The sequence below is a fragment of the Mobula birostris genome, chromosome 13 (genome assembly GCF_030028105.1).
Source record: "Mobula birostris isolate sMobBir1 chromosome 13, sMobBir1.hap1, whole genome shotgun sequence".
NCBI classification, from domain to species: Eukaryota; Metazoa; Chordata; class Chondrichthyes; order Myliobatiformes; family Myliobatidae; genus Mobula; species Mobula birostris.
In genome coordinates this window covers 7,994,475-8,021,707 of record NC_092382.1, presented here as the reverse complement: position 1 = coordinate 8,021,707, position 27,233 = coordinate 7,994,475, and the positions used below count along the sequence as shown (strand labels likewise).

Here is a 27,233-nt window from a genome sequence, read left to right as displayed (position 1 = left end):
CAACGCTCCAGGAGCTGCGCTATTGCCATTGGTGAACAGGAATGTCAATCACTGGTTAGACCCAATAACAGAAGCGGACCAGCGGAGAGAGCGGTAACCCCGCTGGTTCCGTCTTCCGCTTCGGCTCCGATTTCTCCGTGAAAGCGGAACAAATCTAAAAGTAAATGTCCGCTTTCTGATTTATTTACATTTCCATCCGAGGGAAGCCGGGGGCGTTTGTGAAGCGTCTCCTGCGGCCGGAGTCTGATGTATCGCCGAGAGGTGGGAGGAGACGGACGAAGGCGTGAACTCGGAGACCTGGGCCTTCACCCGGCCTTGCGTGTCTGGATTCTGTCAGATGTCCGGCAGGTGGTCAGAGTGGCTCCCTCACCTCTGTCTCTCCGACCCCCGGCACACACACACACCCTGTCCCCTTCCCTCTCCGTGTGTTCACCCGTGACACACACACACACCCTGTCCCCTTCACTCTCCGTGTGTTCACCCGTGACACACACACACACACCCTGTCCCCTTCACTCTCCGTGTGTTCACCCGTGACACACACACACACCCTGTCCCCTTCACTCTCCGTGTGTTCACCCGTGACACACACACACACACACCCTGTCCCCTTCACTCTCCGTGTGTTCACCCGTGACACACACACACACACCCTGTCCCCTTCACTCTCCGTGTGTTCACCCGTGACACACACACACACCCTGTCCCCTTCACTCTCCGTGTGTTCACCCGTGACACACACACACACACCCTGTCCCCTTCACTCTCCGTGTGTTCACCCGCGACCGTGACACACACACACCCCCTGTCCCCTTCACTCTCCGTGTGTTCACCCGTGACACACACACACACCCTGTCCCCTTTACTCTCCGTGTGTTCACCCGTGACACACACACACACCCTGTCCCCTTCACTCTCCGTGTGTTCACCCGTGACACACACACACCCTGTCCCCTTCACTCTCCGTGTGTTCACCCGTGACACACACACACACACCCTGTCCCCTTCACTCTCCGTGTGTTCACCCGTGACACACACACACACACCCTGTCCCCTTCACTCTCCGTGTGTTCACCCGTGACACACACACACACACACACCCTGTCCCCTTCACTCTCCGTGTGTTCACCCGTGACACACACACACACACACCCTGTCCCCTTCACTCTCCGTGTGTTCACCCGTGACACACACACACCCTGTCCCCTTCACTCTCCGTGTGTTCACCCGTGACACACACACACCCTGTCCCCTTCATCTCCGTGTGTTCACCCGTGACACACACACACCCTGTCCCCTTCACTCTCCGTGTGTTCACCCGTGACACACACACACACCCTGTCCCCTTCACTCTCCGTGTGTTCACCCGGCACACACACACACCCTGTCCCCTTCACTCTCCGTGTGTTCACCCGTGACACACACACACACACCCTGTCCCCTTCACTCTCCGTGTGTTCACCCGTGACACACACACACACCCTGTCCCCTTCACTCTCCGTGTGTTCACCCGTGACACACACACACCCTGTCCCCTTCACTCTCCGTGTGTTCACCCGTGACACACACCCACACCCTGTCCCCTTCACTCTCCGTGTGTTCACCCGTGACACACACACACACACCCTGTCCCCTTCACTCTCCGTGTGTTCACCCGTGACACACACACACCCTGTCCCCTTCACTCTCCGTGTGTTCACCCGTGACACACACACACACCCACACCCTGTCCCCTTCACTCTCCGTGTGTTCACCCGTGACACACACACACACCCTGTCCCCTTCACTCTCCGTGTGTTCACCCGTGACACACAAACACACACCCTGTCCACTTCACTCTCTGTGTGTTCACCCGTGACACACACACACACATCCTGTCCCCTTCACTCTCCGTGTCTTCACCCGTGACACACACACACACTGTCCCCTTCACTCTCCGTGTGTTCACCCGTGACACACACACACCCTGTCCCCTTCACTCTCCGTGTGTTCACCCGTGACACACAAACACACACCCTGTCCCCTTCACTCTCCGTGTGTTCACCCGTGACACACACACACCCTGTCCCCTTCACTCTCCGTGTGTTCACCCGTGACACACACACACACACCCTGTCCCCTTCACTCTCCGTGTGTTCACCCGTGACACACACTCACACCCTGTCCCCTTCACTCTCCGTGTGTTCACCCGTGACACACACACACACACCCTGTCCCCTTCACTCTCCGTGTGTTCACCCGTGACACACACACACCCTGTCCCCTTCACTCTCCGTGTGTTCACCCGTGACACACACACACACCCTGTCCCCTTCACTCTCCGTGTGTTCACCCGTGACACACACACGCACACACCCTGTCCCCTTCACTCTCCGTGTGTTCACCTGTGACACACACACACACACCCTGTCCCCTTCACTCTCCGTGTGTTCACCTGTGACACACACACACCCTGTCCCCTTCACTCTCCGTGTGTTCACCCGTGACACACACACACACACCCTGTCCCCTTCACTCTCCGTGTGTTCACCCGTGACACACACACACACCCTGTCCCCTTCACTCTCCGTGTGTTCACCCGTGACACACACACACACCCTGTCCCCTTCACTCTCCGTGTGTTCACCCGTGACACACACACACACTGTCCCCTTCACTCTCCGTGTGTTCACCCGTGACACACACACACACACACACACTGTCCCCTTCACTCTCCGTGTGTTCACCCGTGACACACACACACACTGTCCCCTTCACTCTCCGTGTGTTCACCCGTGACACACACACACACACACCCTGTCCCCTTCACTCTCCGTGTGTTCACCCGTGACACACACACACACACCCTGTCCCCTTCACTCTCCGTGTGTTCACCCGTGACACAGACACACACCCTGTCCCCTTCACTCTCCGTGTGTTCACCCGTGACACACACACACCCTGTCCCCTTCACTCTCCGTGTGTTCACCCGTGACACACACACACCCTGTCCCCTTCACTCTCCGTGTGTTCACCCGTGACACACACACACACCCTGTCCCCTTCACTCTCCGTGTGTTCACCCGTGACACACACACGCACACACCCTGTCCCCTTCACTCTCCGTGTGTTCACCCGTGACACACACACACACCCTGTCCCCTTCACTCTCCATGTGTTCACCCGTGACACACACACACACACCCTGTCCCCTTCACTCTCCGTGTGTTCACCCGTGAGACACACACACACCCTGTCCCCTTCACTCTCCGTGTGTTCACCCATGACACTCACACACACACCCTGTCCCCTTCACTCTCCGTGTGTTCACCCATGACACTCACACACACACCCTGTCCCCTTCACTCTCCGTGTGTTCACCGGTGACCATGTTGCCACCCACAGCTCCAATCTGCGGGTTAAATCCGCTGACTGACCGGCCTCATCTCTAATAATAACAGGTCAGCCGGCAGAGAAGGAGTCATCACCCCAACACAAGGAAACAACCTCTGCCTCCCGGTGACAGATACAACGGAGCTGGTTGTGAGCGACAGGAGGAATGGAGATAGGGGCCAAATTCAACATTTCCAAGTCTGTTATTGACACAAAGTGCATATTTTAATAATGATCAAGGCACAATGCGTTTTATTTATTGTTATTGGCATAAAACATATTTATAGATGGTTACTGACACAGAATCGTATAATTTGTGTTCTGTGTGTTATCTGAATGTACTTGCCTGTGATGCTGCTGCAAGTCAGTGTTTCTCTGTTCCTGTACCTTCCCGTACTTGTGCACTTGGCAATAAATTCAACAGGACCTGAGACAACTCAGTGAGATTTGATTAGTGACGATCACCTTGGCAGCTCAGTAGGTTGAATGTCTGAGACAGTACGCTGTTAAATGCAAAACCCTGAACAGTGTTGATGATCAGAGGGATCTTAGACTCCAAGTCCATTGCTCCCTGAGAGAGACTGCACAGATTGATCGGGTGGTTAGAAGGCAAATGGCGTGGTTGTCTTTATTAGTTGATGCATTGAGTTCAAACGTCAGGAAGCTGTGCTGAAGCTTTATAAAACTCCAGTCAGGCCACATCCGGAGTGTTTCATACAGTTCTGATCACCCCACTCTGGGAAGGATGACGGGGCTTTGGACAGGGCGCAGAAGAGGTTAGCCTGGGTTAGAGGGCATGAGCTGTAACGAGAGGCTGGACAAACTTGGGTTGTTTTCTCCAGGCTGGCCTGAGACTGGATGGACGTTTATCAGTTTATGAGAGGAACAGATGGAGTGGACAGACGATTCAAAGAGGTTGAAAAGTCGAATACATTTAAGGTCAGAGGAGATGTGAGGGGCAAGTTTCAGTGAGTTTTGTTCTTAGTAACATTAAGCAGAAATGTTTGTTTTTCCTTTTTATTGTTAATGTGCTTCATTGTCTTTCATGTTAAAGTTAGACCTGTGGTGACGGATTTATTGGAAGAAAAACCCCAACTGGAAGCGAACCACGACTGAAGATGAGGGAAGAGCAACAAGTGAACCAGCCCGAGGATTGAGAGCATCAACTGGAGAGCACCCATCTGACTCGGAGAATCCAGTGATTCAGTCAGGAGAAAGTTTGGTGAGTCTCATTTACTCAAACACTGGTCCTTTAGACATTGCATACCTGTACAAAGGAAGGCAGGAAATAGTTGGTGTGAGACTGAATGTGCCCAGAAGAACCTGTTATGCCTCTGTCAGACCCAGTTGCAATCACTCCAGGTCTGGTAATGTGCTTCCAGCAGCCCAGCCCTTTAATACCACTCCCATTCTGTGGAAGTCGAATCCAGATAAAGTCTCTCAGAGACCGTGTAAGTACAAACTCTTTATTCCACGCACTTTGGCCTTACTCAGTTAGCCGCTCAAACAGGAACAGTGTATGACTGTTCTGCCCAATCCACTAACTGACTAACAATTCCCCTTACACCACAGATATATCCGTCCAGATACCCCCCACACAAGACAGGCTGGAGCCAAAGTTATTTGCTAAAGACAAATTACAAAATAGTCATAATGGCTTACACACACACAACAGACTGAATCTGTCCTATCTCTACACATGAGTGCACAAGGAGATAAGCATCCTGAAACCCCAGCTAGCCACCCTCAAGGAGAAATGTGGCTCAGCGTGGCTTAGCACATCTGTTGACAATCAGCAGTTTCTTTCAGAAAAACAGGCTGCTATTGTTTAACAAAGAGTTAATCCTTTAACATATCTTATCATTAGATTCAACTTTATTGTCATTGTGCTGAGTACAAATACAAAGCCAATGAAATGCATTTAGCATCTGACCAGAAATGCAAAGAATAGTGTTACTTACAAAATAACTGTGAATTAAAAAAGTGCTACAGCACACAAATATGAAAGTACTGAGACAGTACAATATGGATGCAATACTGCTTAGTGCTGTGATGTGAGGTTCAGCAGGGTCACAGCCTCAGGGAAGAAGCTCTTCCTGTGCCTGCTGGTGCAGGAGCGGAGGCTCCTGTAGCGCCTACCGGATGGGAGGAGAGTAACAAGTCCATGGTTAGGGTGAGATGCATCCTTGATAATGTGTTTCGCCCTGCCCAGGCAGCGTTTATGGTAGATGTTCTCAATGGTGGGCAAGTGGGTGCCGATAATCCGCTGTTCAGTTTTCATCACACACTGGAGTGCTTTGCAGTCCGATACGGGACAATTGCCATACCACACTGAGATGCAGTTGTTGAGTATGCTCTCAATGGTACAGCGGTAAAAGTCCGTCAATATCCTGGGACAGAGGTGAGCTTTCTTCATGCTGCGCAGGAAATAAAGACGTGTTGCGCCTTTTTGATCAGGATGGAGGAGTTCAGGGACCAGGTGAGATCCGCGGAAATGTGGACACCGAGGAATTTGAAGCTTGATACACGCTCCATTACAGATCCGTTGTTGTAGATGGGGACGTGAGTGTGACTCCCGCCATGCCTGAAGTCCACAATGATCTCCTTTTGACCATTACATGATGATCAAAGCAGTAATGTTTTACAGAGAAAGCAACCGAATACAGCATTGACTTATCAGTGGGTAAAAACAGTGTACAACAGTAATTATAACAATGATATCTGCAACTATTAGGCCATAATGCAATATCATGCCCCACATATTACCGAACAGGCCTTTGAAGACCCCCATTTCGACCCTTTGGTGACCCCATGTAAATCCTGCCCTATTTAATGCTGCAGTCTCCTTGGCCAGAGAGGGATGTAATGTTAGTAGGCTCATTAGGGAAATAAGTGTAGCATTCTGCATCAATAATAGCACAGGTTCCCCCTTTCTCAGCTGGGATAAAATCTAAAGCCATACGATTCTGCAGGACTGTTTGCCAAATTGCAATAATTTCAGTGGATATTTCTGTTCCTTGGGCCTGTGTTTCTGTCAGGGCCCCTGCAGTATTGTGGCCAGCTCCTCAAGTGCTGTAGCCAAATTGATTATCTCTCGTGAATTCCTGGCTACTCCATAGGAGAGAAAAGTGATCATCCAAAGTTGTTCAGTCTTCGTTATTCTTCTCTGCAATGCTGGGCACCTGCAAGTATGGCCAGGATGCATGTTTCCCAGTATAGGAACTTCTGTTTGGTGGAGGCCTGAGATACCATCCCTCAAAACACTGACAGCCACAGTCATCTCTGACTAGACCACAGTTCCTCACCTCTCTTCCCCGGGTGTTATTTGAGAAAGCCCAGGCTGAGAGTTCCTCACTCTGGTTGAGCGGGATTTCTGACATTGTAATCATAGTTTTACCATGCTGTGGAGTTTCGGCACAAACCCAGCAGACACCTAGTTCTACCTGTTTGGCATAGGTGTGACAGAGAGACAGAAAGGTGTTAACATGGGGGCCCCCGGATGCTGGGGTGAGCCCTCTGAAAGACATAAACACAAATGCCACTATCAACCAATACATCTTCCTTTAGTCCGAGAGAGTCCTTCTGCTCAGTTCCTTTAGTAACATGTTTGTAGTCTGTTCGATGTATCCACCGAGATTGCCCCTTCAGTTTCACAGCCGTGGGAGTGGTCAGTAACTCCTGATATGGTCCTCTCCACCGAGGTTCGAGTTTCCCTCGATCCCAGTTCTTAATCAGGACAAAATCCCCAGGTTCTAGGGTGAGATAGTAACTCCTCTCTGCGGGGTAGTTCTCTTCCTTGTAAGCCTGTCGTACCTGTGAATGTAATGCTTGGAAAATTTTGGTTAGTTTGCATGTATATTTCCCCATCTCTTCCCCTAGGGTATGCATATTGAATTTTGCTGGTAGACTTACTGGGAACAATGGTACCCAACGTCTTGGTCCCCAGGGTGTCCTCATGGGCCATCCATAAATGATTTCAGCTGGTGACAACCCTGTTTTCCCCTGAGGGGTAACCCTGATGTGGAACAGGGCTAACGGTAGAACCTTCAACCAAGTGAGTCCAGTCTCCGCCGTTAGTTTGGCCAATTTACTCTTCAGAGTGCCATTGGCCCTTTCCACAATGCCAGTGGCCTGTGGGTTGTGTACACAGTGGAATTGTTGCTGGATAGCCAAGTTGTTACATGTTGTTACATGTCTGTTTATCTACTTTCACCACAAAGCGTGGGCCATTGTCAGAGCTCAGTATCTCTCAGTTTCTCAGTACCTGGGAATTATTTCCCATAATAATACCTTCACAACAGTCATACCAGTATTATTGGTAGTTAGAATAGCTTCAATCCATCTACTAAACACATCTATAATAACTAAGCAGTATCTATAGCAATATACTCTAGGCAATACAATAAAATCAACTTGTAGACACGAGAAAGATTCACCTGTCAAGGGAGTCGTACCCGGTGTGCAGGGTACAGGTTACCAACCATTCCCTCCTTTCCCAGGTGTGTACAATTATGTATATAATCGACCAATATTGGTAAAAACTGTGTAGGAACACAAACCTGTCCCACTGGGGTGATCTGAAAACCTGGGTCGGGGTCTTTCCGACACCCCATCTGGGACCACAGTTTGCGCTCCTCCTCAGAGGCGTCCCCCTGAAAAGTACGTACCTCCCGCATGTCTGGCAAACCCGTTCTGCTTCAGTCACGGAGGGTTGCTTGACGGGAACCCGAGGGGACTACAACTACCGAGGATTGTGCCGCACTTTTCACTGTCTAATCTGCTAAAGCGTTGCCTTTAGTGACCCGGTCAGACATGTGGCTGTGGGCCGCACATTTAATAATAGCCAGAACTCGAGGTAGCTGCAGAGCGGTGAGCACGAGGGGTGATTGATAAGTTCTTGGCCTAAGGTAGAAGGAGTCAATTTTAGAAAACCTCACATATTTATTTTTCAACATAGCCTGGTCCTACATTTACACACTTAGTCCAGCGGTCGTGCAGCATACGGATTTTGGACCTCCAGAAAGTGTCCACAGCAGGGGTGATTGATAAGTTTGTGGCCTAAGGTAGAAGGAGATGAGTTATACAGCTCTCGTTAATTAAGATATTCATCTTTAATATTAGTTCCTGTTGGGGTTGATATGGTTTGGAAAACCGGGTCCCAATAATATGTCAAAGCTTGTTGCATTTGATTTTGGTCATTGTCAGGCCAATCCTTATTATTAGTTTTAATCATGTTGGCTAATTTAATTGGTCAGCATTCTTAATTACTTAGATAAGAGAGTTCGCTAAATCAAGGTTTTAATTACAGATTGATATATTGTCCAGCCCTTATCAGGTATTCCCTTTGCAAGGCCCTGATTTAATTACAGAGGGATGTTCATTCCTGTCCTAATTGGCGAGTCCTCCTCCCTTTACTCAGATGAGGATACAATGTATAATATTATCAGCTAAAGAGGGTGCAAGGTATAATGTTATCAGCTCTCAGTGCATCTCTCTGCAAGCCGCAGAGAACAAGTAATGAGCCTGTCTTAGCTAACCGCAGAAGACAGAGTTTACTTCAGTTCAAAAATTCCTAAACAGTCCCAGTTATTCTTGCAGCCAGAGGTTACATAGGATCAAAATGATTTTTTTAATATATCCTCAATTCCTCAGGAGGGTTCAGGGGAAATATTTATGTACAATACAGAAACTGGTGTCACCTGTGTGTATTGTGGGGATGCAAAAGTTGCTGGAGAATTTACAAGTGGGAAGAAGTGGAGTGATATTTAGAAATCTGACTTTTTGAAGCGTAATTCAGCAAGCAAACCAAATATGGACAATGTGCAAAAGCTCTGGTGAGAAAATCTTTCATTACCCGTTACAGGCCTGCGACATAGGTTGTGTGAGAGTGCAGATGGGACTCGATCAAACCCAGAGGAAATCAAAGTTCTTATCGACAATGATTTGATAGCTGTTAAAATGAATACCTCTCTATATAAAATTCACTGTGCACACTGGGTAGAAAAAGCACAATACAAGATTTATGTGCACACTGGTCATTGCAAATTAGAGGGGACATTGGTGGGAAGGTGGGGAGACCTCCAGTGTCCCTGATGCCCTCACCTACAAGATGTGCATCCAGCTGCAGCTTGTAACCCTGCACTTTAAGGAGCTGGAACTCGAAATGCATGAATTCCGGATCATCCAGGAGATGGAGGGGGTGATAGATATGACATGAAGAGAGGTGAGTTACACCCAAGGTGCAGGACACAGGAAACTGGGTGAGAGTCGGGAAGGGGAATGAGGTTAAATAGCCATCGCAGAGTACTCTTGTGTCCATCCCACACAGCAGCAGGTGGATCCACTTTAGAAACTGTTGGGGGGATTTACCTGGCAGAGGAAAGTCAAAGGGGTGATAGGGGATTTGTTCGTTAGGGGAACAGAACAACAGGAGACTAATATCCCAGTGGTAAGGCTTGTTAGTGCTAGTGTGGGGGGAGGGGGTGATGTGGTTAAAATAAGTTGTTGGGGGAATGGGAGCCAGAATGACAGAACAGATAGTGGAGAGGGTGAATTGAATTGACTTTATTACATACATCCTTCATATACATGATTAGTAGAAATCTTTACGTTATGTCCCTGACTGAATGTGTAATTTATAGTAAATTATAATAAATAGTTTGTACACAGGACAGTCAATATAACATAGAAATTCAATTGTATCAGCATGAATTAATCAGTCTGATGGCCTGGTGGAAGATGATGTCACAGAGCCTGTTGGTCCTTTTGCTGTGGTACCGTTTCCTGGATGGGAGCAGCAGGAACAGTTTGTGGTTGTGGTGAATTGGGTCCCCAATATCCTTTGGGCCCTTTTTACACACCTGTCTCTGTAAATGTCCTGAATAGTGGGAAGTTCATATTCTACAGATGCGCTGGGCTGTCTGACCACTCTCTGCAGGGACCTGCGATTAAGGGAGTTCCCATACCAGGCAGTGATGCAGCCAGTCGGGATGCTCTCAGTTGTGTCCCTGTAGAAAGTTCTTAGGATTTGGAGCCCCATCCCAAACTTCTTCAACCGTCTGAGGTGAAAGAGGTGCTGTTGTGCTTTTTCTCACAACACAGCCGGTATGTCCAGACCATATGAGATCCCTGGTGATGTTTATGCTGAGGAACTTAAAGCTGTTCACCCTCTCAACCCCAGATCCATTGATGTCAATAGGGGTTAGCCTGTCTCCATTCCTCCTGTCGTCCACAATCGGCTCCTTTGTTTTTGTGACAATGAGCGAGAGGTTGTTTTCTTGACACCAGACAGATGTTGTTCAGACCTCAGATAGAGTCAGCAATCAAATGGTTGAGCATGGTGCGATGAATGTGCTGAGCTGTGTATATCACAATGCAAAAGCATCGTAGGAAAGCCAGATGAGCTCAGGACAGGGAATTATGGTATTGTAGCCATTATTGAGACTTGGTTGCACCTAACAGTCTGAGGGATTTAGAGGAACAAATTTGTAGAGAGATGGTAGACCATGCCAAGAAACAAAGGTTGATTCAGTAAGTGATTTTAACTTTCCATATTTTGACTGGGACTCTCATACTGTAAAAGGACTAGATGGGGTAGAGTTTGTCAAATGTGCCCTTAATCAGTTCATAGAATTCCCTACGTAGAAGTGTGCAATAAACTGTTAAGAAATGATCCAGGGCTGGTGACAGAAAGTAGTGATCATAATTCCATGAGATTCAAAGTAAATATGGAAAAAGAGAGGTCTGGACCATGGGTTGAGACTCTAAATTGGAGAAAGGTCAATTTTGATGGTATCAGAAAGGATCTGACAAGTGTGGTTTGGGGCAAGCTGTTTTCTGGCAAAGGAGTACTTGTAAGTGGGAGGCCTTCAGAAGTGAAATTTTGAAGGTGTTTAGTTTGTATGTGCCTGACAAAATAAAAGTTGAAAGGTAACTGGTGCAGGGAACCTTGGTTTTCAAGAAATATTGAGGCCCCAGATATTTTGTTCCTCAAAATGCCTCACACTGTTGGGTGCCACCAAGACTCAATAATGACTACAATATTGTAATTCCACCCCCATGCTCACCTGACTTTTTTTTAAGTCGTCTTCTGTTGGTTTCTAAAAGCTTCCCAATAGTTTTTGCTCTTTTGTTTGCTTTCTGTTTGGCTTCCCATTTCAGCCATGGTTGTGGCCTCCTGCCTTTCCAATGCTTCCACTTCTTTGGGATGTATCTATCACTCAGCTCCTGAATTGCTCCCAGAAACTCCAGCCATTGCTGCTCCATTGTCACTCCTACCTTTTCCCTTCCAAACAAGTTTGTCCAGCTTCTCTGTCATAGAAACATGGGGAAGTTCAGTGCAGAAACAGGCTATTTAGCCCATCTAGTCAATACTGAAAAAACACTTAGGCTGTCTAATGCAACTACCTGCACCGGGACCATCGCCCTCCATACCCCCACCATCCAGGCTCCCAAACAAACTTCTTTTAAATGGTGAAACTGAGCTCATATTCTTCACTTGTGCTGGCATCTCATTCCACATTCTCACGACCATTTCAGTGAAGAGCTTTTCCAAATGTTCCCGTAAAATTTTTACCTTCCCCATTTACCCATGACCTCTGGTTGTCATTCCACCCAACCTCAGTGGAAAAAGCTGCTTGTGTTTACCCTATCTATACCCTCATAATTTTGTATGCAGTATTTCTGGCAAATCCTCAAAGCAATGTATAATTTCCTTGTTTATGTTTGGAGCCTTTTTTGGTGTATAAGATGATGAGAGCATTGATTGTGTGGATCACCAGAGGTTTATTCCCAGGGCTGAAATGGCTAACACGAGGGGGCATAGTTTTAAGGTGTTTGTTAATAGATACCAAGGGGATGTCAGGGCTAAGTTTTTTACACAGAGAGTGGTGGGTGCGTGGAATGCACTGCCGGCTATTTGTGTGAGAGTGTTTCAGTTACTGTGGGGACAGGAACCCATGCAGCTCAGTGCGAACAAGGAATAATACCAATGGAGAGAGTCAAACTGAGCCAGGTCACAGATTGGAGACGGCAGAAATGCCCCATTCTTATAGAGACAAGAAGAGCATCAGAGAGTTTGATGGTCATTACAGATACCAGCACTGTGCCCAGTTAGAAGGTGATTTCTCTCTCCAACTTGGGTTGAACCTCACTGTAACGGTGTGATGCCAGATCACACCTTGGCAACTCAAGTGATCTCATCTGAAATGTTGTCCTTCATTCATTGATCGATTTTGTAAATCTTTTTACAGATTAAAAACAACAAGGAATTTGTCTACGGGAATCTCGAACACAACACACCAGTTTTGCTGTCTTCGTCCAGATATTTAAGAAGTGGGGCAAGGGATTCACTCGATCATCCTTCCTGCTCAGACTCTGGGGAAGGACTCACTCGGTTATCTGACCGACTGGTATTCCCGTCATTTTACACAAGGGAACCCATTCATCTGATCAGACAATGGGAATGGATTCAGTGGGTCATTTCAACTGAAGGTACATCAGCAAGTTCACACTGGGACAAGGCCATTCACCTGTTCTGTGTGTGAGAAGGGATTCAGTTAGTATTCCCACCTGTGGACACACCAGTCAGTACTCACTGGGCAGAGGCTGATCATCTGCTGAATTTGTGGGGAAGAATTCACACGGTCATCTGACCTAATGGGTCACCAGCGAGTTCACACCGGGGAGCGGCCGTTCACCTGCTCAGATTGTGGGAAGGGATTCACTCAGGCATCTAAACTGAAGGTACATCAGAGAGTTCACACTGGAGAGAGGCCATTCACCTGCTCAGACTGCGGGAAGGGATTCACTCAGTCACCCCACCTACAAGCACACCGGTCAGTTCACACTGGAGAGCGGCCATTCACCTGCTCAGACTGTGGGAAAGGATTCACTAATTCATCCGATCTACTGGTGCACAAGTCAGTTCACACCGGGGAGTGGCCGTTCACCTGCTCAGACTGTGGGAAGGGAGTCACTTGCTCATCCCAACTAAAGATACATCAGAGACTTCACACTGGAGAGAGGCCGTTCACCTGCTCAGACTGTGGGAAAGGATTCACTCGGTCATCCGACCTACTGGTACACAAGTCACTTCACACAGGGGAGAGGCCGTTCACCTGCTCAGACTGTGGGAAAGGATTCACTCGGTTATCTAAACTGAAGGTGCATCAGAGAGTTCACAATGGAGAGAGGCCGTTCGCCTGCTCAGACTGCAGGAAGGGATTCAATCGATCATCCCAAATGCAAGCACACCAGTCAGTTCACACTGGAGAGAGGCCGTTCACCTGCTCAGACTGTGGGAAGGGATTCACATCGTCATCTCAACTGAAGGTACATCAGCAATTTCACACTGGGGTGAGGCCGTTCACCTGCTCAGACTGTGGGAAGGGATTCACTCGATCATCCCACCTACAAGCACACCGGTCAGTTCACACCAGGGAGTGGCCGTTCACTTGCTCAGACTGTGGGAAGGGAGTAACTTCCTCATCCCAACTAAAGGTACATCAGAGAGTTCACACTGGAGAGAGGCCATTCATCTGCTCAGACTGAAGGGAAGTGATTCACTTGGTCATCCCAACTGAAGGTACATCAGAGAGTTCACACTGGAGAGAGACTACTCACCTGCTCAGACTGTGGGAAAAGATTCAGTCATTTCAACTTAAGATACATCAGCGAGTTCACACTGGAGAGGCCATTCACCTGCTCAGACTGTGGGAAGGGATTCACTTGCTCATCCCAACTGAAGGTACATCAGTGAGTTCACACTGGGGAGAGGCTGTTCACCTGCTCAGTGTGTGGAAAGGGATTCACTCGGTCATCTCAACTACAGAGACACCAGCGAGTTCACACTGGGTAGAGGCCGATCACCTGCTCAGACTTTGGGAAGAGATTCCCTTAGCCAAATCAATCAAATGTGCATCGCTGAGTTCATACTGGGGAGAGGCCGTTCACCTGCTGTGAATGTGGTAAGCGATTCACTCAGTCATCTAACCTTATGTAACTCTTGCTTCAGCTAGCAGCTTAATATAGGGGGTGATAGTCCCCCAGCCCGGCCAAACTTAAGAAATCTCATTTGGGTGGATGCTGCTCGATATGTCCCCTTTTACGAATCAGTACCCCAAAATAACAAATGGTACACAATATGTGATTAAACAATTGAGCTTTATAATTCTTACTTTGACTATAGGGTTAGTAAAGAAAACAAAAAAAAAGGAGAAAGGCCCCTCTCTCTCCATTCACATCTTCTCAACTCTCCCTGGCAAAAGACCATGAAAATCTCTGTTCCAGACTCACAAAAAAGAACATTTCTGTCATTGGTGTTACTTTGCTCATGGATATCTTGTGACTGTCTTGTGAGTATGATGTAATGGTTTTTGTTTTTTTTTTTGGAGGTTACCGGATGTAATTTTCCCGCCGATGTGAGGTCACATGATGACCTGTTCTCAACAGGTATATAAGAGGGAGACTCTGGTGACGCAGTTAGTTTTCCAGCTAGAACGTTAGCTGGAGACTCCGTTCTGTTGTGTATTTGCTTATGACGCTGTTTCATTTTTCAAACGGAGGTTTACGTTCTGTTGTAAGGTACTAAAGTGCTGGACTTGTAATTTACCCAATTTCTGCCAGATTTGTTGATGTACCTTTTCAGTCGTATTGGAGAGTGAGGACTTTATCGAAGTACAGGATCTGAAAGATTAAGAAAAGTTGGTATCGATTGGCAGTTTAATAAAGGATTGACCTTATTGAGTCTTCATTGAAGAAGTAGCGACCTGCATCAAAGATAACTGCTGCCAAAAGAGCAAGGTAGTTCATGTAGGATTTGCTCGCCAGAAGAAAGGTCAGTTGCTTTAAGCCGTCTATTTCCTTCGTCGTGAATCCTTTGGACAGAACCTGCAGGAAAGTCGCATCTATGAAGAAAATCCTTCTCCAGAGAAGTCTCTCCCAATTGACTGTATAAATCTCTTGGATTTTTGAATTTACCATTTTCAGAACTGTGTTTGAATTTATCGCTTTAAGAACTGTTTTCGCATTTATCGTTTTAAGAATTAGTACCGAGTGGCGGTTTGTTGAAGGGCCACGTAGCAGTTTACTTCCGGTTAAGGTTTTCATTCTTTCCCCAGTGTTTATCGATATTTACTAAATGTTTGGTTGTTTGGATATAATCTGCCTCAATTGACATTCATTAGTGCCGGTTACGTAACATTGGATAGCACCGCAATCTAAAACCCTGTTATCTCTATTCATAACCTAAACATTGCTGCTGCACTGAAACTGTTACTTCAGCAGTGAAACATTACAGAGAGGCCATTAAATGAGTGGTGAAACCTTACAGTGTGATACACTTGTGGCAGACTGCTGGGTTCACACTGGCAGAAAGTTTCAGTAAGGTGCATGCTGGATATTTGTCCATCACCGTTGCTGAATGCAATTTTGAGAGTGTCTGTCGGTGCTGAACTCTGCAATTATTGCTGCTGCTCACCACACCCAGTTCTGCACCCTGGTCACTGGGCATGGGAGGAGTTTCTTCTGCTGCATACTCACCTTAAAGAGACTGGAGATTAATATTCCTGTATCTGAGACAAATAAATCAGTTCTATTTTAAACTCTGTCTCCATTACTTAGTGAATTTATAACACAACTAGTGTACAGGAGAGAGTCAACTCAGGCCGGCTGGACCCTGCCAGTAATTCTGTTCCACGACAGGCCTTTTAAATCCTCCCCTGTTGTTCATCTCTCACTCTCCCTGTGGTGATGGGTTTCCCTTGAATTCTCTGCAGACTGAAGAAGTGGAGCTGACTGCAGTTCTGTCTGGGATGCTCTTTGCCCCTCTAATCTCTGTGCTGAGAAGCATGACATTGGTAGTTAACCTCCTTAATCACGACTCATTTCCACGTTATGGGTCATTTTCCCTGCTTCTGAAGGGTTGTTGAAAACACCACTGTCCTCTAAAGACTGAAAGCAGAATGGGAAACCATCAGTTAGATGTTCAATGGAGCAGGGTCAGAAACCAGAGGCGGGTCTGCACAGGGCAGAGTTTGGGGCTCTGGATGATGGTCAGAGTAAGAACGTATGATGAGGAGAAGGGAATCAGCAGTGGGGTGTGGCGACGAATGACAGAGTAGCAACATTTGGAAGCTGATTGACAGAAAATATTTCGATTGTGTGACTGATGACACAAACAACACCATTGGTGAGGTGCTCCACTGGTCGAGGAACGTGTGTGTTGGGAATGTTTTTTTCTATTGTGGGGGTTGTTCCTGCTTGTTTATCCTGTAATATTATATCCCCATGGTTATTATGGATTGTCCTATCTGAAATAATGTGTTGATTATCAAATAATTTGTAAGATTTTGACTCCAAAACTGGATCAGGCTTGAATTTCTGGTGCCTTTATGAAGTGATGGAGGGCATTCATGAGTTTGCATTTTAAAGCACGATTTTGGTCAATGATACTTTCCACTTGATTGTACCTTCATAAGTAATCAAACTGAGTTAAACTGCTGCAGGATCCTGGAATATGTTGGATTGTGTCTGGTTTTTCTTGGCATTTCATGTATTTTTGATTTTTTTTTGCCTTTTGTTAACCACCTTGTCCTGTATTTCTGAAAGGAACCCCCCTGTTTCTGGGAAGAGGTCTCCAACTCTCAGTCAGGTGCTCGATGCTTCCTTGTCACCATCTCATCTGCTCAGATCACTGGGATGTCTCCCATGGAGGGTCATACTCATTCCACTGTTAATGTTTTCATCCATAGTGATGATTCTTTTTTCTGAATGGGCCTCTCATTTAAGTTTTCTGGTATTTCTTATCACAATTGCAGATACACACAGGGAGTGCTGAATCCAGTTCATTTTTGATGAAAATATTTACTTAGAAGTTTTATCTGACTGTTGTGTTTTTTTTCCATGTGTGTTATTTCTATTCCTCCTTCTGTCGAAGGTAGTGCTAATCTAAGTGGGTTTAAGTGTAAATATGCTTTTCTAAATTTCTTATTTACATTTGTAAATTTTATGGATTGAAATGCGACTAAGATATTTTTATTAAAAGGAAGTCAATGTCCTTTTTGATGAAAGTGTTTACTGCCTTTGTTGTATTTGTTAGCTATTGATCTCTGTTTGGCAGGTTTTTTTTTTAAGCCTTGAACTAAATTTTGTCAAAGGTTTTCCCTATTTCGTACTACTTTCTATTGTCTTTGCTTGTTGACATTCCAGATACATGGGTATCAAGAGTCCCAAAGAGGGGTCTTGGCCTGAAATGTTGATTCCCATCCATAGATGCTGCCTGACAAGCTGAGCTCTTCCAGCACTTTGTGTGTAGTTCTCTAGATTTCTAGCATCTGCAGGTCCTCTTGTTTCCCAGATACTTATATGTTTCTTGAAATAACAAGCCGGTAGTGGGGTTGTGTGGCTGTGTTGGTAAAATATTAAATAAAATCATTAGAAAGAGGTGGCATGGGGTTGGAAGGTGTAGAATCTGTGGGTAGAATTAAGGAAGAGCAAATGTAAAAAAAAAATCCCTGATGGGAATTGTGTAGAGACCCCCAAACAGCAGTAAGTCTGTGGTCCACAAATGACAATGGGAGATAGAAAATGCGTGCCAGAAGGGCAATCTTACAATCGTCATGGGGGATTGTCATGCAGCTGATTAGGAAAATTAGGATGGTGTTGGTCTCAAGAGGAGAAATTCCTAAAATGCCAACAAGATTTTTTTTTGGAGCAGCTCGTGGTTGAGCCCACTTGGGGATCTGCTAATCTAGATTGTGTGTTGTAATGAACCGGAATTAGTTAGGTCGCTTATGTTCAAAGAACCCTCAGTGGAGAGTGATCTTAATATGATCAAATTCACCCTGACAATAGAGAAGGAGAAGCTAAAGTCACAGGTGGAATAAAGAGAATTTGAGAGGCATGAGAGTAGAATTGGTCAAAATTGATTTGAAAAGAACACAGGCAGGGATGAAAACAGGACAGTGACGGCTGGAAGCAATTCGGAAGGCATAGGATATGCACGTCACAAAGAGGAAGTTTTATTCCAATGGTCAGGTGACAAAACCATGGCTGATACGAGAAATCAAAGACAATATAAAAACCAAAGAGAGGGCATATTGCAAAAAAATACTCGGAAGTTAGAGGATTGGGACGCTTTTAAAAACCAAAAGAATGCAACTAAAATAATTAAGAAGGAAATGATGGAATACATAGGTGAGCTAGCCAATAATATTAAAGAGGATACCAAATGTTTTTTTCAGGTACGTTTACTGTAAAAGAGGAGGAAGTGGATATCAAACCACTGAAGAATAATGTTGTAGAGGTAGTAATGGGGTGGGGGTGCAAGGTGATGGCAGATGATCTGAATAAGTATTGTATATCACTCTTATCTGTCGAAGACACTGACGAGGATATGTAATTCCCAGATATCAGTGGTCAGAATGTGTAAAGTTAGGTTACTTGAGAGAAGGTTCTTGGAAAACAGAGATGGTCTGAAGGTAAATAGGTCATGTGGACCAGATGGTGTACACCTCAGAGATCTGAAAGCGGTGGCTGAAGAGATGTGGAGGCATTAGCAATGATCTTTCGAGAATCATTAAGGAAATTATATCCTAAGATGTTTTTTTTTCCTTCACTAGTCCCCCTCTCCTAGTTACACCGATCACCTACCACTTCTTCCACCCCTTTCACTCCCACACTTCTTCCTCTGACGTCTCATCTTTTTTTTTCCCCAGTCCTGATGAAGCGTCCCATCCCGAAACGTCGCCTGTTTACTATTTCCCATATATGCTGCCTGGCCTCCTAGGTTCCTCAAGCATTGTGTGTATGTGTTGCTTGGATTTCCATCATCCACGGATTTTCTCCTGGGTTTGATAAAAGCAAAAGTGGGTCATATAATATAGCAAGAAAATGGGAAGTTAGAGGATTGAAAAGCTTTTACATAACCAACAGGAGACAACTAGAAAAAACACACAGGGGAGACAAGGTGAAAAATTGAGGCAAGTGAGCCAATAATATCAAGTATCAAAAGTTTTTCAGATATATAAAGAGTAAACGGGAGGCAAGAGTTGATATTGTACCGTTGGAAGATGATGCTGGCGAGTTAGTAACAGAACAAAGAAACAGCGGCTGAATGTAGTAAGTATTTTGTGTCAATCTTCACTGTGTAAGACACTAGCAGTATAAGACCATAAGACCATAAGCAGAATTAGGCCATTCAGCCCCATCGAGTCTGCTCCGCCGTTCTATCATGGCTGATCCCGGTTCTCACTCAACCCCATACACCTGCCTCCTCGGCATATCCTATAATGCCCTGACTAATAGGCAAACTATTAGCTTCTGCCTGAAATTTACTCACAGATGTGGCCCCCACCGCTATCAGTGTCAGAGAATTCCACAGATTCACTGCTCTCTGACTAAATAAAATCCTCCTTAACTACTTGTATAGGTAAGCGTATGATGTATGAAAATTGGCACGGCAAGGAAATGGTTAACAATTACGAATCTGTGGGTCTGTTATGTTGTTGGGCAGATTGACTCTTGATACTAGATAAGGGGAGAACGATATATGTGACTCTGGTCTACTGATCATATGCCTCAGAGCAAACTAAAAGTGCTGATTTGTTTAAAAGTAATTAATCACCTTGTCTCTAAAGAATGTTTTTCTTAACATTGTTTGTTTGTAAGATTAATAGGATGTATTGTCCCTGAAGGAGGCAAAGGCCGGTTGTTGCATGTCACCCGACCATCGACTGGAGGGGGGGGGGGGTGGCGATACAGGTATAAAGGTGGGAGAGTCCGTTCTTGGGCCGACCACTCGCCTGGGCCCCAGCTTCGGGCTGAGCAGCCGAACCGGCGCCAAGGACCTCCACCCCAGCCAGTCCACGGTCGATCGCCTGCCTCAGGGACCACGCAGGCGTTGCTAAGTATACTCAGAGGTGTAGACTACCAGGGGTTGCTTAAGTTAGCCCTACCTGTTTGTGGTGTAGGTATGTATAATAAAAAGCATTTCTCACAACTCTCTATTTCCTTCCCTGTATTAACAATGAAGCGAGTACTCGGAGGAACTACCGAGTCTGGGTTCATTTGTTCAAGCGAAACCAAATAGTCGCAGCAGCCACCCGTCACGGTTATTCTTATTGGGTATCAGTTCTGTGAAACAATTGGCGGCGTGGCAGCAGGATACGTGGATTGCCGAAAATGTTTCGCTGGAACAAAGAGGTTGTCCCGGAACAATATCGCATACCTGGCAATGAACACGCTGGTAAAATCTGCAGAGCCAGAGTGTCGAGGTCCGAAATGAAGATCTGGGATCCGCCAACCACCAATACGAACCTTCGTTGATGATCTGACCATCACTACGGAGTCAGTGCCTGGTGCTAGGTGGATTCTGAAGGGGGTGGAAAGGGTGATGAGGTGGGCAAGGATGTCCTTTAAGCCTGCAAAATCAGGATCTGTAGTGCTGAAGAAGGGGGAGAGCACAGGAGAGATTTCTCTATTGAGGACATTCCAGCCCCTACCATCACAGAGAACCCTGTTAAAAGTCTTGCGAAGAGGTTTGATGCAACACTCAGAGATAAGGCGGCAATAAGAAATACCTGTGGGGAGCTTGAACAATGGCTGCAAGAGGTTGACAGGACTGGCCTTCCAGGGTGGTTTAAGACATGGATCTACCAGCACGGTGTACGACCCAGAATCCTCTGGCCACTGCTTCTCTATGAGTTTCCAATTCCCACTGTTGCTGAATTAGAGAGGGTCGTCAGCCGGTTCCTGCGAAGATGGCTGGGTTTACCAAGGAACATCAGCAGCATCGCTCTGTACGGGAGTAACTGCAAACCGAGGCTCCTCCTGAAATCCTTCGAGGACGAGTTCAAGGTTTTGCGAGCAAGAGAGGTGCTGCAGTTTCGGGAATCTTCAGATCCACAGGTTGCCGGAGCAAGAGTGGCGGTGAGAACTGGAAGAGAGTGGAGAGCGGAAGCTGCGGTGGGAGAAGCTGAGGCGCGACTGCGTCACAAAGTGCTGGTGGGGGCGGTCGCCAAGGGAAGAGTTGGACTCGGAAGCCTTGAAGTCCCCCATTTTGACAAAGTACAAGGGAAAGAGCAACGAGAACTGCTTCAGAATGAAGTAAGGGCAGCTGTAGAGGAGGAGAGGACCAGCAGAGCGGTGGCAATGAAACAGCAAGGAGCCTGGACCAAATGGGAGCAGGTGATCGAGCGAAAGATCACGTGGAATGATCTCTGGAAGGTGGATTCACACCGCATCAGGTTCCTTATCCAGGCTGTTTATGCCGTCCTTCCTAGCCCGTCCAACCTGCACTGCTGGGGCCTTGCAGAACGACCAGCTTGCCCCCTCTGTGAGACGACCGGTACGCTAGAGCACATTCTGAGCTGCTGCCCCAGAGCTCTTGCTGATGGCCGTTATCGGTGGCGCCATGACTTGGTCCTCCGGACAAATCAGGGGATCGAACATCTGCTGGAAAAAAAGTCCGGTCAAGAATACCATCTGCTGTGTCAAAGAGGGGGAAAGACCAACAGAGCACCAGAAAGCAAGCGGGTTGCTCTTCACTGCGCAGGACTGGAGCTAAAGGCAGACCTGGGAAAGCAGCTGCAGTTTCCTCCCCACATCACAGAGACTACACTGCGGTAACACTGTGTTGTGGTCCGACTCATTGAAGCACGTCCCTATGCTGGAGCTTACCGTGCCATGGGAAGAACGCATGGAGGAGGCCTACGAGCAGAAAAGAGCCAAGTATGAAGATCTGAAGAACAACTTGCAGAGAAGAGGCTGGAGAGCAGAGTGCTGGCCCGTGGAGGTCGGGTGTCGTGGCTTTGCAGGTCAGTCGCTCTGCAAAGTACACACTGCCCTTGGAATCACGGGAGGGAGAAGAAGGAGAGCCGTTTCTACCACCATAGATGCGGCAGAGAAAGCGTCAGGATGGCTCTGGATAAAGAGGGCAGATCCGTGGGTAGCTGCTAGGACACAGGCCGGGGTCTGATCAACCCCGGGTGGGTCGCCTGGGCGAGGGTGTATGATGTTGAAAGACCCGAAACACCTGACGACCCCAGGTAACGTCACTGATGATGTGTCCCAGCTTAGCATCAGTCAGATGTTTCTGTAAGAAGAAGGTGGGCGGATAATATTGATGGTTTTGCTGTACTTGCTAACACCCTTGCTAAGCTGGGATGATCGCCTAGATAATACTGGCGAGAAATGGGGAAGTAAGAAATGGGGTTGTTGCGAGAAATAAATTTTCCATCGAACCGAGGTTCTCATACCGATGGCTATTGGCTGCTGGCCACAGCCTTGTGCCAACAGTTGGAAAGGACCCGTGAGGTGGAACAAGAAAGAGATACGTCGAGGGATGACGGATTGCTGTGAAGGAGAGGTGCTCAGTCATGATTGAGGTGGTGAGGACCAGTCAGAATAGGGCGCAGGAAGCTGAGGAGAAGGGAATTCAGATGGCATGTAGGCTAGTGCAAATTAAACATCAGGAGGCGCTCACCGCCAGAATTATACCCCCGATGCCATGAAGATAAGATCAATGTTGTTACCCAAGGGAGATCTAGATACCTGGGATGGGGATGTATGGTATGATGATAATGGTATTGGGACCTTCGGTGAGGGGGAAACTGCTTTTCCCCCAGAACCATTGCAGGCTCGGCCTGCTGTGATGAATTCTCAAAAGACTGTACCCGGGCAGCCGGGAGTACAGACTCTCGAGTATAATGATAAGGAGCTACCTGAAATGGCTGCCCGTTTTAAACAAAGGTCTGGGGAGTCGCTAGCGGAATGGTTACTCCCCTTGTGGGATGAGAGAGGGGCTAGTATAACCTTTCATCCTGAAGAACAAGCGAGGCTAGGGTCTTTAACCTCGAATACCCGTATTAACATTGAGTTACGCCAATCTCCCCGTGCGGATAGGTTCTTATTGCAAGTATTGGATGCTGTTAAGAAGGTATTCGGCACCCCCTTGATTGGGATTCACAGGTACAGTGGGACTGGGAGACTGCCGCTGAAGGCATTCACCGCTGAAGACAACAGGCCCTGGTCAATAGGATGTCTGGGGACTGGGGTGCACAGTGGCCACTGGGTCGAGATCCCGACCAAGAGGAATTCACCAGAGGGATGTACAGGAGATTGGTGCGGTCAGCCGCTCCATCCATTCGGGGTGTGGTTCTTGCATTATTGGGGCCCTCAGTTCAGGAGGATGTGGAGGACGTGACTAATGCCTTGGCGAACCTTTCGGACTTGCAGGTGGTTAAACCCCGAGTCCGTTCGACACGGCTAACGAATATTGGAGTTGGGGGGAGGAGAAGGTACTAACGGTACCAATGGGACTAGGAAACCTGCCCTGATGCGCAGGGGAGATGTTCCCTACCCTTTTGAAAGCAGGCATCAGTAAGGAGAAGATTGACGGTGTGCCCACTAGTGTATTGTATGCTATGTATCGTGAGCACATGAAAGCTGGGAAGACGCCGGTGGACCCTCCTGCTCCTCCTGCCTTCTCACCGTACCCATTGTCAGCTGGAGGAGACCGGAAAATGGTGGCCTCCCAACCCCTAGGGGGTGACCGGGTTCCCCCGACATATAAGATCCATTCGATGTGGACCCGGGGGACCGTAGGCGTTATATACCATTATGTCCATTAGGCTAAGAGAAATGATCAACGGATTGTCCTGGTCCACACTGGGGCAGAACATACTGTGATCCCGGGAGACCCCAATAAGTGGAGGGGACCCGAGTATAATATTGAAGGGATGGGGGGGGGTGCCCTTACGAGGGCCCAGGAAGTAACGGTACGAGTAACGATTGACAAAAACGTCCCGCGTTCTGTGTCTGTCCTAATTGCTGTAACCACCGAGTGCATCTTCGGAATGAATGCGTTACGGGGAGTGCAATTGAAGACATCGTTAGGGACCTTTAGTTTTGGGATCCGGAGCATGCGGGTGGTAGTCGGAAGGGCAAAGTGGGAGCCCCTGTTAATCCCTCCACCGACGCAGTTAGTGTCGGTTCCACAATACCGGATCCCGGGAGGTCACAAGGAAATGACTGAAACTATTGCCTCCTTGGAGCAAGCTGGGGTTATTCGACCCGCCACGTCCCCGTACCATAGCCCGGTCTGGCTGATAAAGAAGCCAGACAGGTCCTGGCAAATGACTGTTGATCATCGACAATTGAATCGATACTCTTCCCCGTTGAGTTCTGCTGTGCCCGACATAGTGACGCTGGTAGATGATATTCCGGATGATGCAGATGGTCGATGGTATGTTGTTATTGATCTGGCCAGCGCCTTCTGTTCGATTCCCTTGGAGGAGGCATCACAGGAGCAGCTGGCTTTCACCTGGAACGGTCGGCAATATCCCTTCACTCGTTTGCCACAGGGACCTGTCCATAGTCCGACCTCATGCCGCGGGATAGTGGCAGGTGATCTGGAGACCTGCGCACTGCCCCCTAACGTCGGAGTTCACCACTACATCGATGATGTCATGTTACAGGGACCGGACGGGGAGGGTGTCGCAGAGGCGCTGCGGTCCCTGTTACAGTGTGTGAGAGAGGGGATGGGGTGTGAGTGAAGATAAGGTGCAAGGTCCCAGTCAATCCGTGACGTTTCTGGGCATCCACTGGCATGCTGGGGAGAGGATTATACCGGAAAAGGTACGAAATAAAATACAAACCACAGCTATCCCCACTAATAAGCAAGAAGCTCAGCGCTTTGTGGGGTTATTAGGATATTGGAGAAGACATATTCCCGAATTGACTCTCCTACTGAAACCGTTGTACGCGGTCACTCGTAAGAGGAGTGAATTCACATGGGGAGATGAGCAAAAGGAGGCATTCGAGCAGTCCAAAATGGCAGTTGAAGAGACTCTTCCCCTTTCACTTCGGCTCCCGGGGGCCCGTATGAATTACGGGTGTCTGTTCACGATAACGTGGCCGTATGGAGTCTGTGGCAACTGCAGAATGGAAGGAGGGTGCCCCTCCGGTTCTGGTCACGCACTATGCCGGAGGCTGCCGGACGATATACCACGTTAGAACGACAGCTCCTGGCTTGTTACTAGGCCCTGGTGGAAACGGAGTCCATCACGGGATCGGACCCCACGGTGTTGCGACCCGATTTGCCTATTATGTTCTGGGTGCTCGCCCAGATACGAAGGTGAGACAGGAGTGTGCACAGCTGTCATCCACGGTGAAGTGGAAATGGTGTATACAGGACCGGGCCGACAAAGCCGTTTTCATGAACAAGTAGCCAGATGACCTATGACAGCGGGAACCAAGAAAGAGAAGGCGTCTCCCCACCTCGAACCCTCCTCCATTCGATGGGGCCGGCCGGACGAGGAATTGACATCGGATGAAAAGGCTGGTGCCTGGTTTACGGACGGTTGGAACCGTTGGGTGTCGGGGCGCCAACGGTGAAAGACCGCTGCCCTGCGACCCTCGGACGATTCTCAGCTAATACAAGAAGGAGAGGGCGGATCCAGTCAGCTGCCGGAACCTGTAGCTGTTACCCTGCCCTCTTCACTCCCCACCAAGGAAATTAGAATATATAACGACTCGTTGGCGGTGGCTAATGGAATGGCTGTCTGTATGGTGAGCTGGCAGATGCACCAGTGGGCAGTTCATAATAAACCTATCTGGGGCAAGGAATATTGGCAGCAGGTATGACAAGAGGTGCGGAGGCGCGATATTTATGTGTATCATGTGAATGCCCACCAGGAGGACATTACGACGCTCCACAATAGTCACGTAGACGGCTTGGCTGCGGTATCTGCTATTACAGTGCCTCTAGTTAGATGGGCCCACGAGCAGTCCGGCCGTCCCGGAGAGAAGGGGAGGCGAGAGTGGGGACGAGACCTTTGACGGTGGATGACTGTCGGACTACTGTGTCGGAATGTCTATTTCCAGCAAGTCAAGTCTCGCTCTGTCCCGCGTGGACCTTTCGGCCATATTAAGAGGAGCTCCGTACCCGGCGAAAGTATGTCAGATTGATTACATTGGACCCCTGCCCCCACATAAGAATGATAAATATTTGTTGACAATGGTGGACACTTATTCTGGATTCCTGTTGGCCAGACCGTTTTCTAGTGCCAGTCAGGAGTCCACTATTCCGGGGGTGGAACTCCTGATGTCACATCATGGCACACCCGAGGAAATAGAGTCTGATAATCGATCCCATTTTACAGGGCAACAGATCCAGGACTGGGCGAAAGAGCAAGGTATTTATTGGGTCCACCATATACTTTATTACCCCCAAGTAGCTGGCTTGATTGAACGATTAAATGGACTTGTGAAGCAGCAGATTCGATTGATGACCCACCCATGAAGAGATGGCATTCAGTGCTGCAACAAGCGGTGAATGTTCTGAACAATCGACCACAACAGGAGGTTCCCCTATTTCCCGTTTGACGCAGACTTATTCTGTGTCTAAGTGAGATAAGTCAGGTAGCTGGTAAAGCATGGGTGACAGGGCCAATAGGGGAACAGCAGAAGGGGGAAATAGTAGCCCCGCACAGGGCAGCACTCGGTGGGTCGCTATAGAAGGACAGGTAGAATTGTAAGGTTTAAATTCCGAACGCCTGACAGCTCGGAACTAGAATTAATGTTTTCTTGTGTATTACAGACCGATGGCTGGAATGTTGCTAAGGTACAGTGCTCTATTAAGGGCACTTGAGGGGAAGAGCCTGGGGTCTGAGCTTGGAACCCCTCCCCAGCCGATCAAAAAAGAAAGTGGAACCTTGCGCGATCAATACAGCCGTTCTCCCAGATCAATGAGTGATACAGATGCTTTAAGGCGCGAAGAAAACACCTTTGGTCTATGGGTCACCGTCCGGAGTCGCGGATTCCCTCTGCCGTCCCTCCTCGTCGACGCATATGGACTGAGG

The 27,233-nt window shown here is 47.9% G+C and overlaps 1 protein-coding gene across 2 annotated transcripts; it reads left to right on the top strand.

Annotated features, from left to right (window-relative positions):
• The first annotated feature begins 109 nt into the window (after positions 1–109).
• LOC140208320 (uncharacterized) lies at positions 110–27,006 on the top strand. Of its 2 annotated transcripts, XR_011888730.1 has the most exons (4): positions 110–160; positions 4,427–4,594; positions 12,624–14,339; positions 26,972–27,006. XR_011888730.1 is itself a non-coding variant. In XM_072276904.1 (3 exons), exon 3 carries the CDS (start codon positions 13,030–13,032, stop codon positions 13,921–13,923), a length of 894 nt encoding a protein of 297 aa, XP_072133005.1. In that variant the 5' UTR covers positions 110–160; positions 4,427–4,594; positions 12,624–13,029; the 3' UTR covers positions 13,924–17,467. The 2 variants fall into 2 exon arrangements, 1 of the variants encoding a protein (XP_072133005.1); XM_072276904.1 differs by lacking the exon at positions 26,972–27,006 and having other exon boundaries at positions 12,624–17,467.
• The last annotated feature ends 227 nt before the right edge of the window (positions 27,007–27,233 follow it).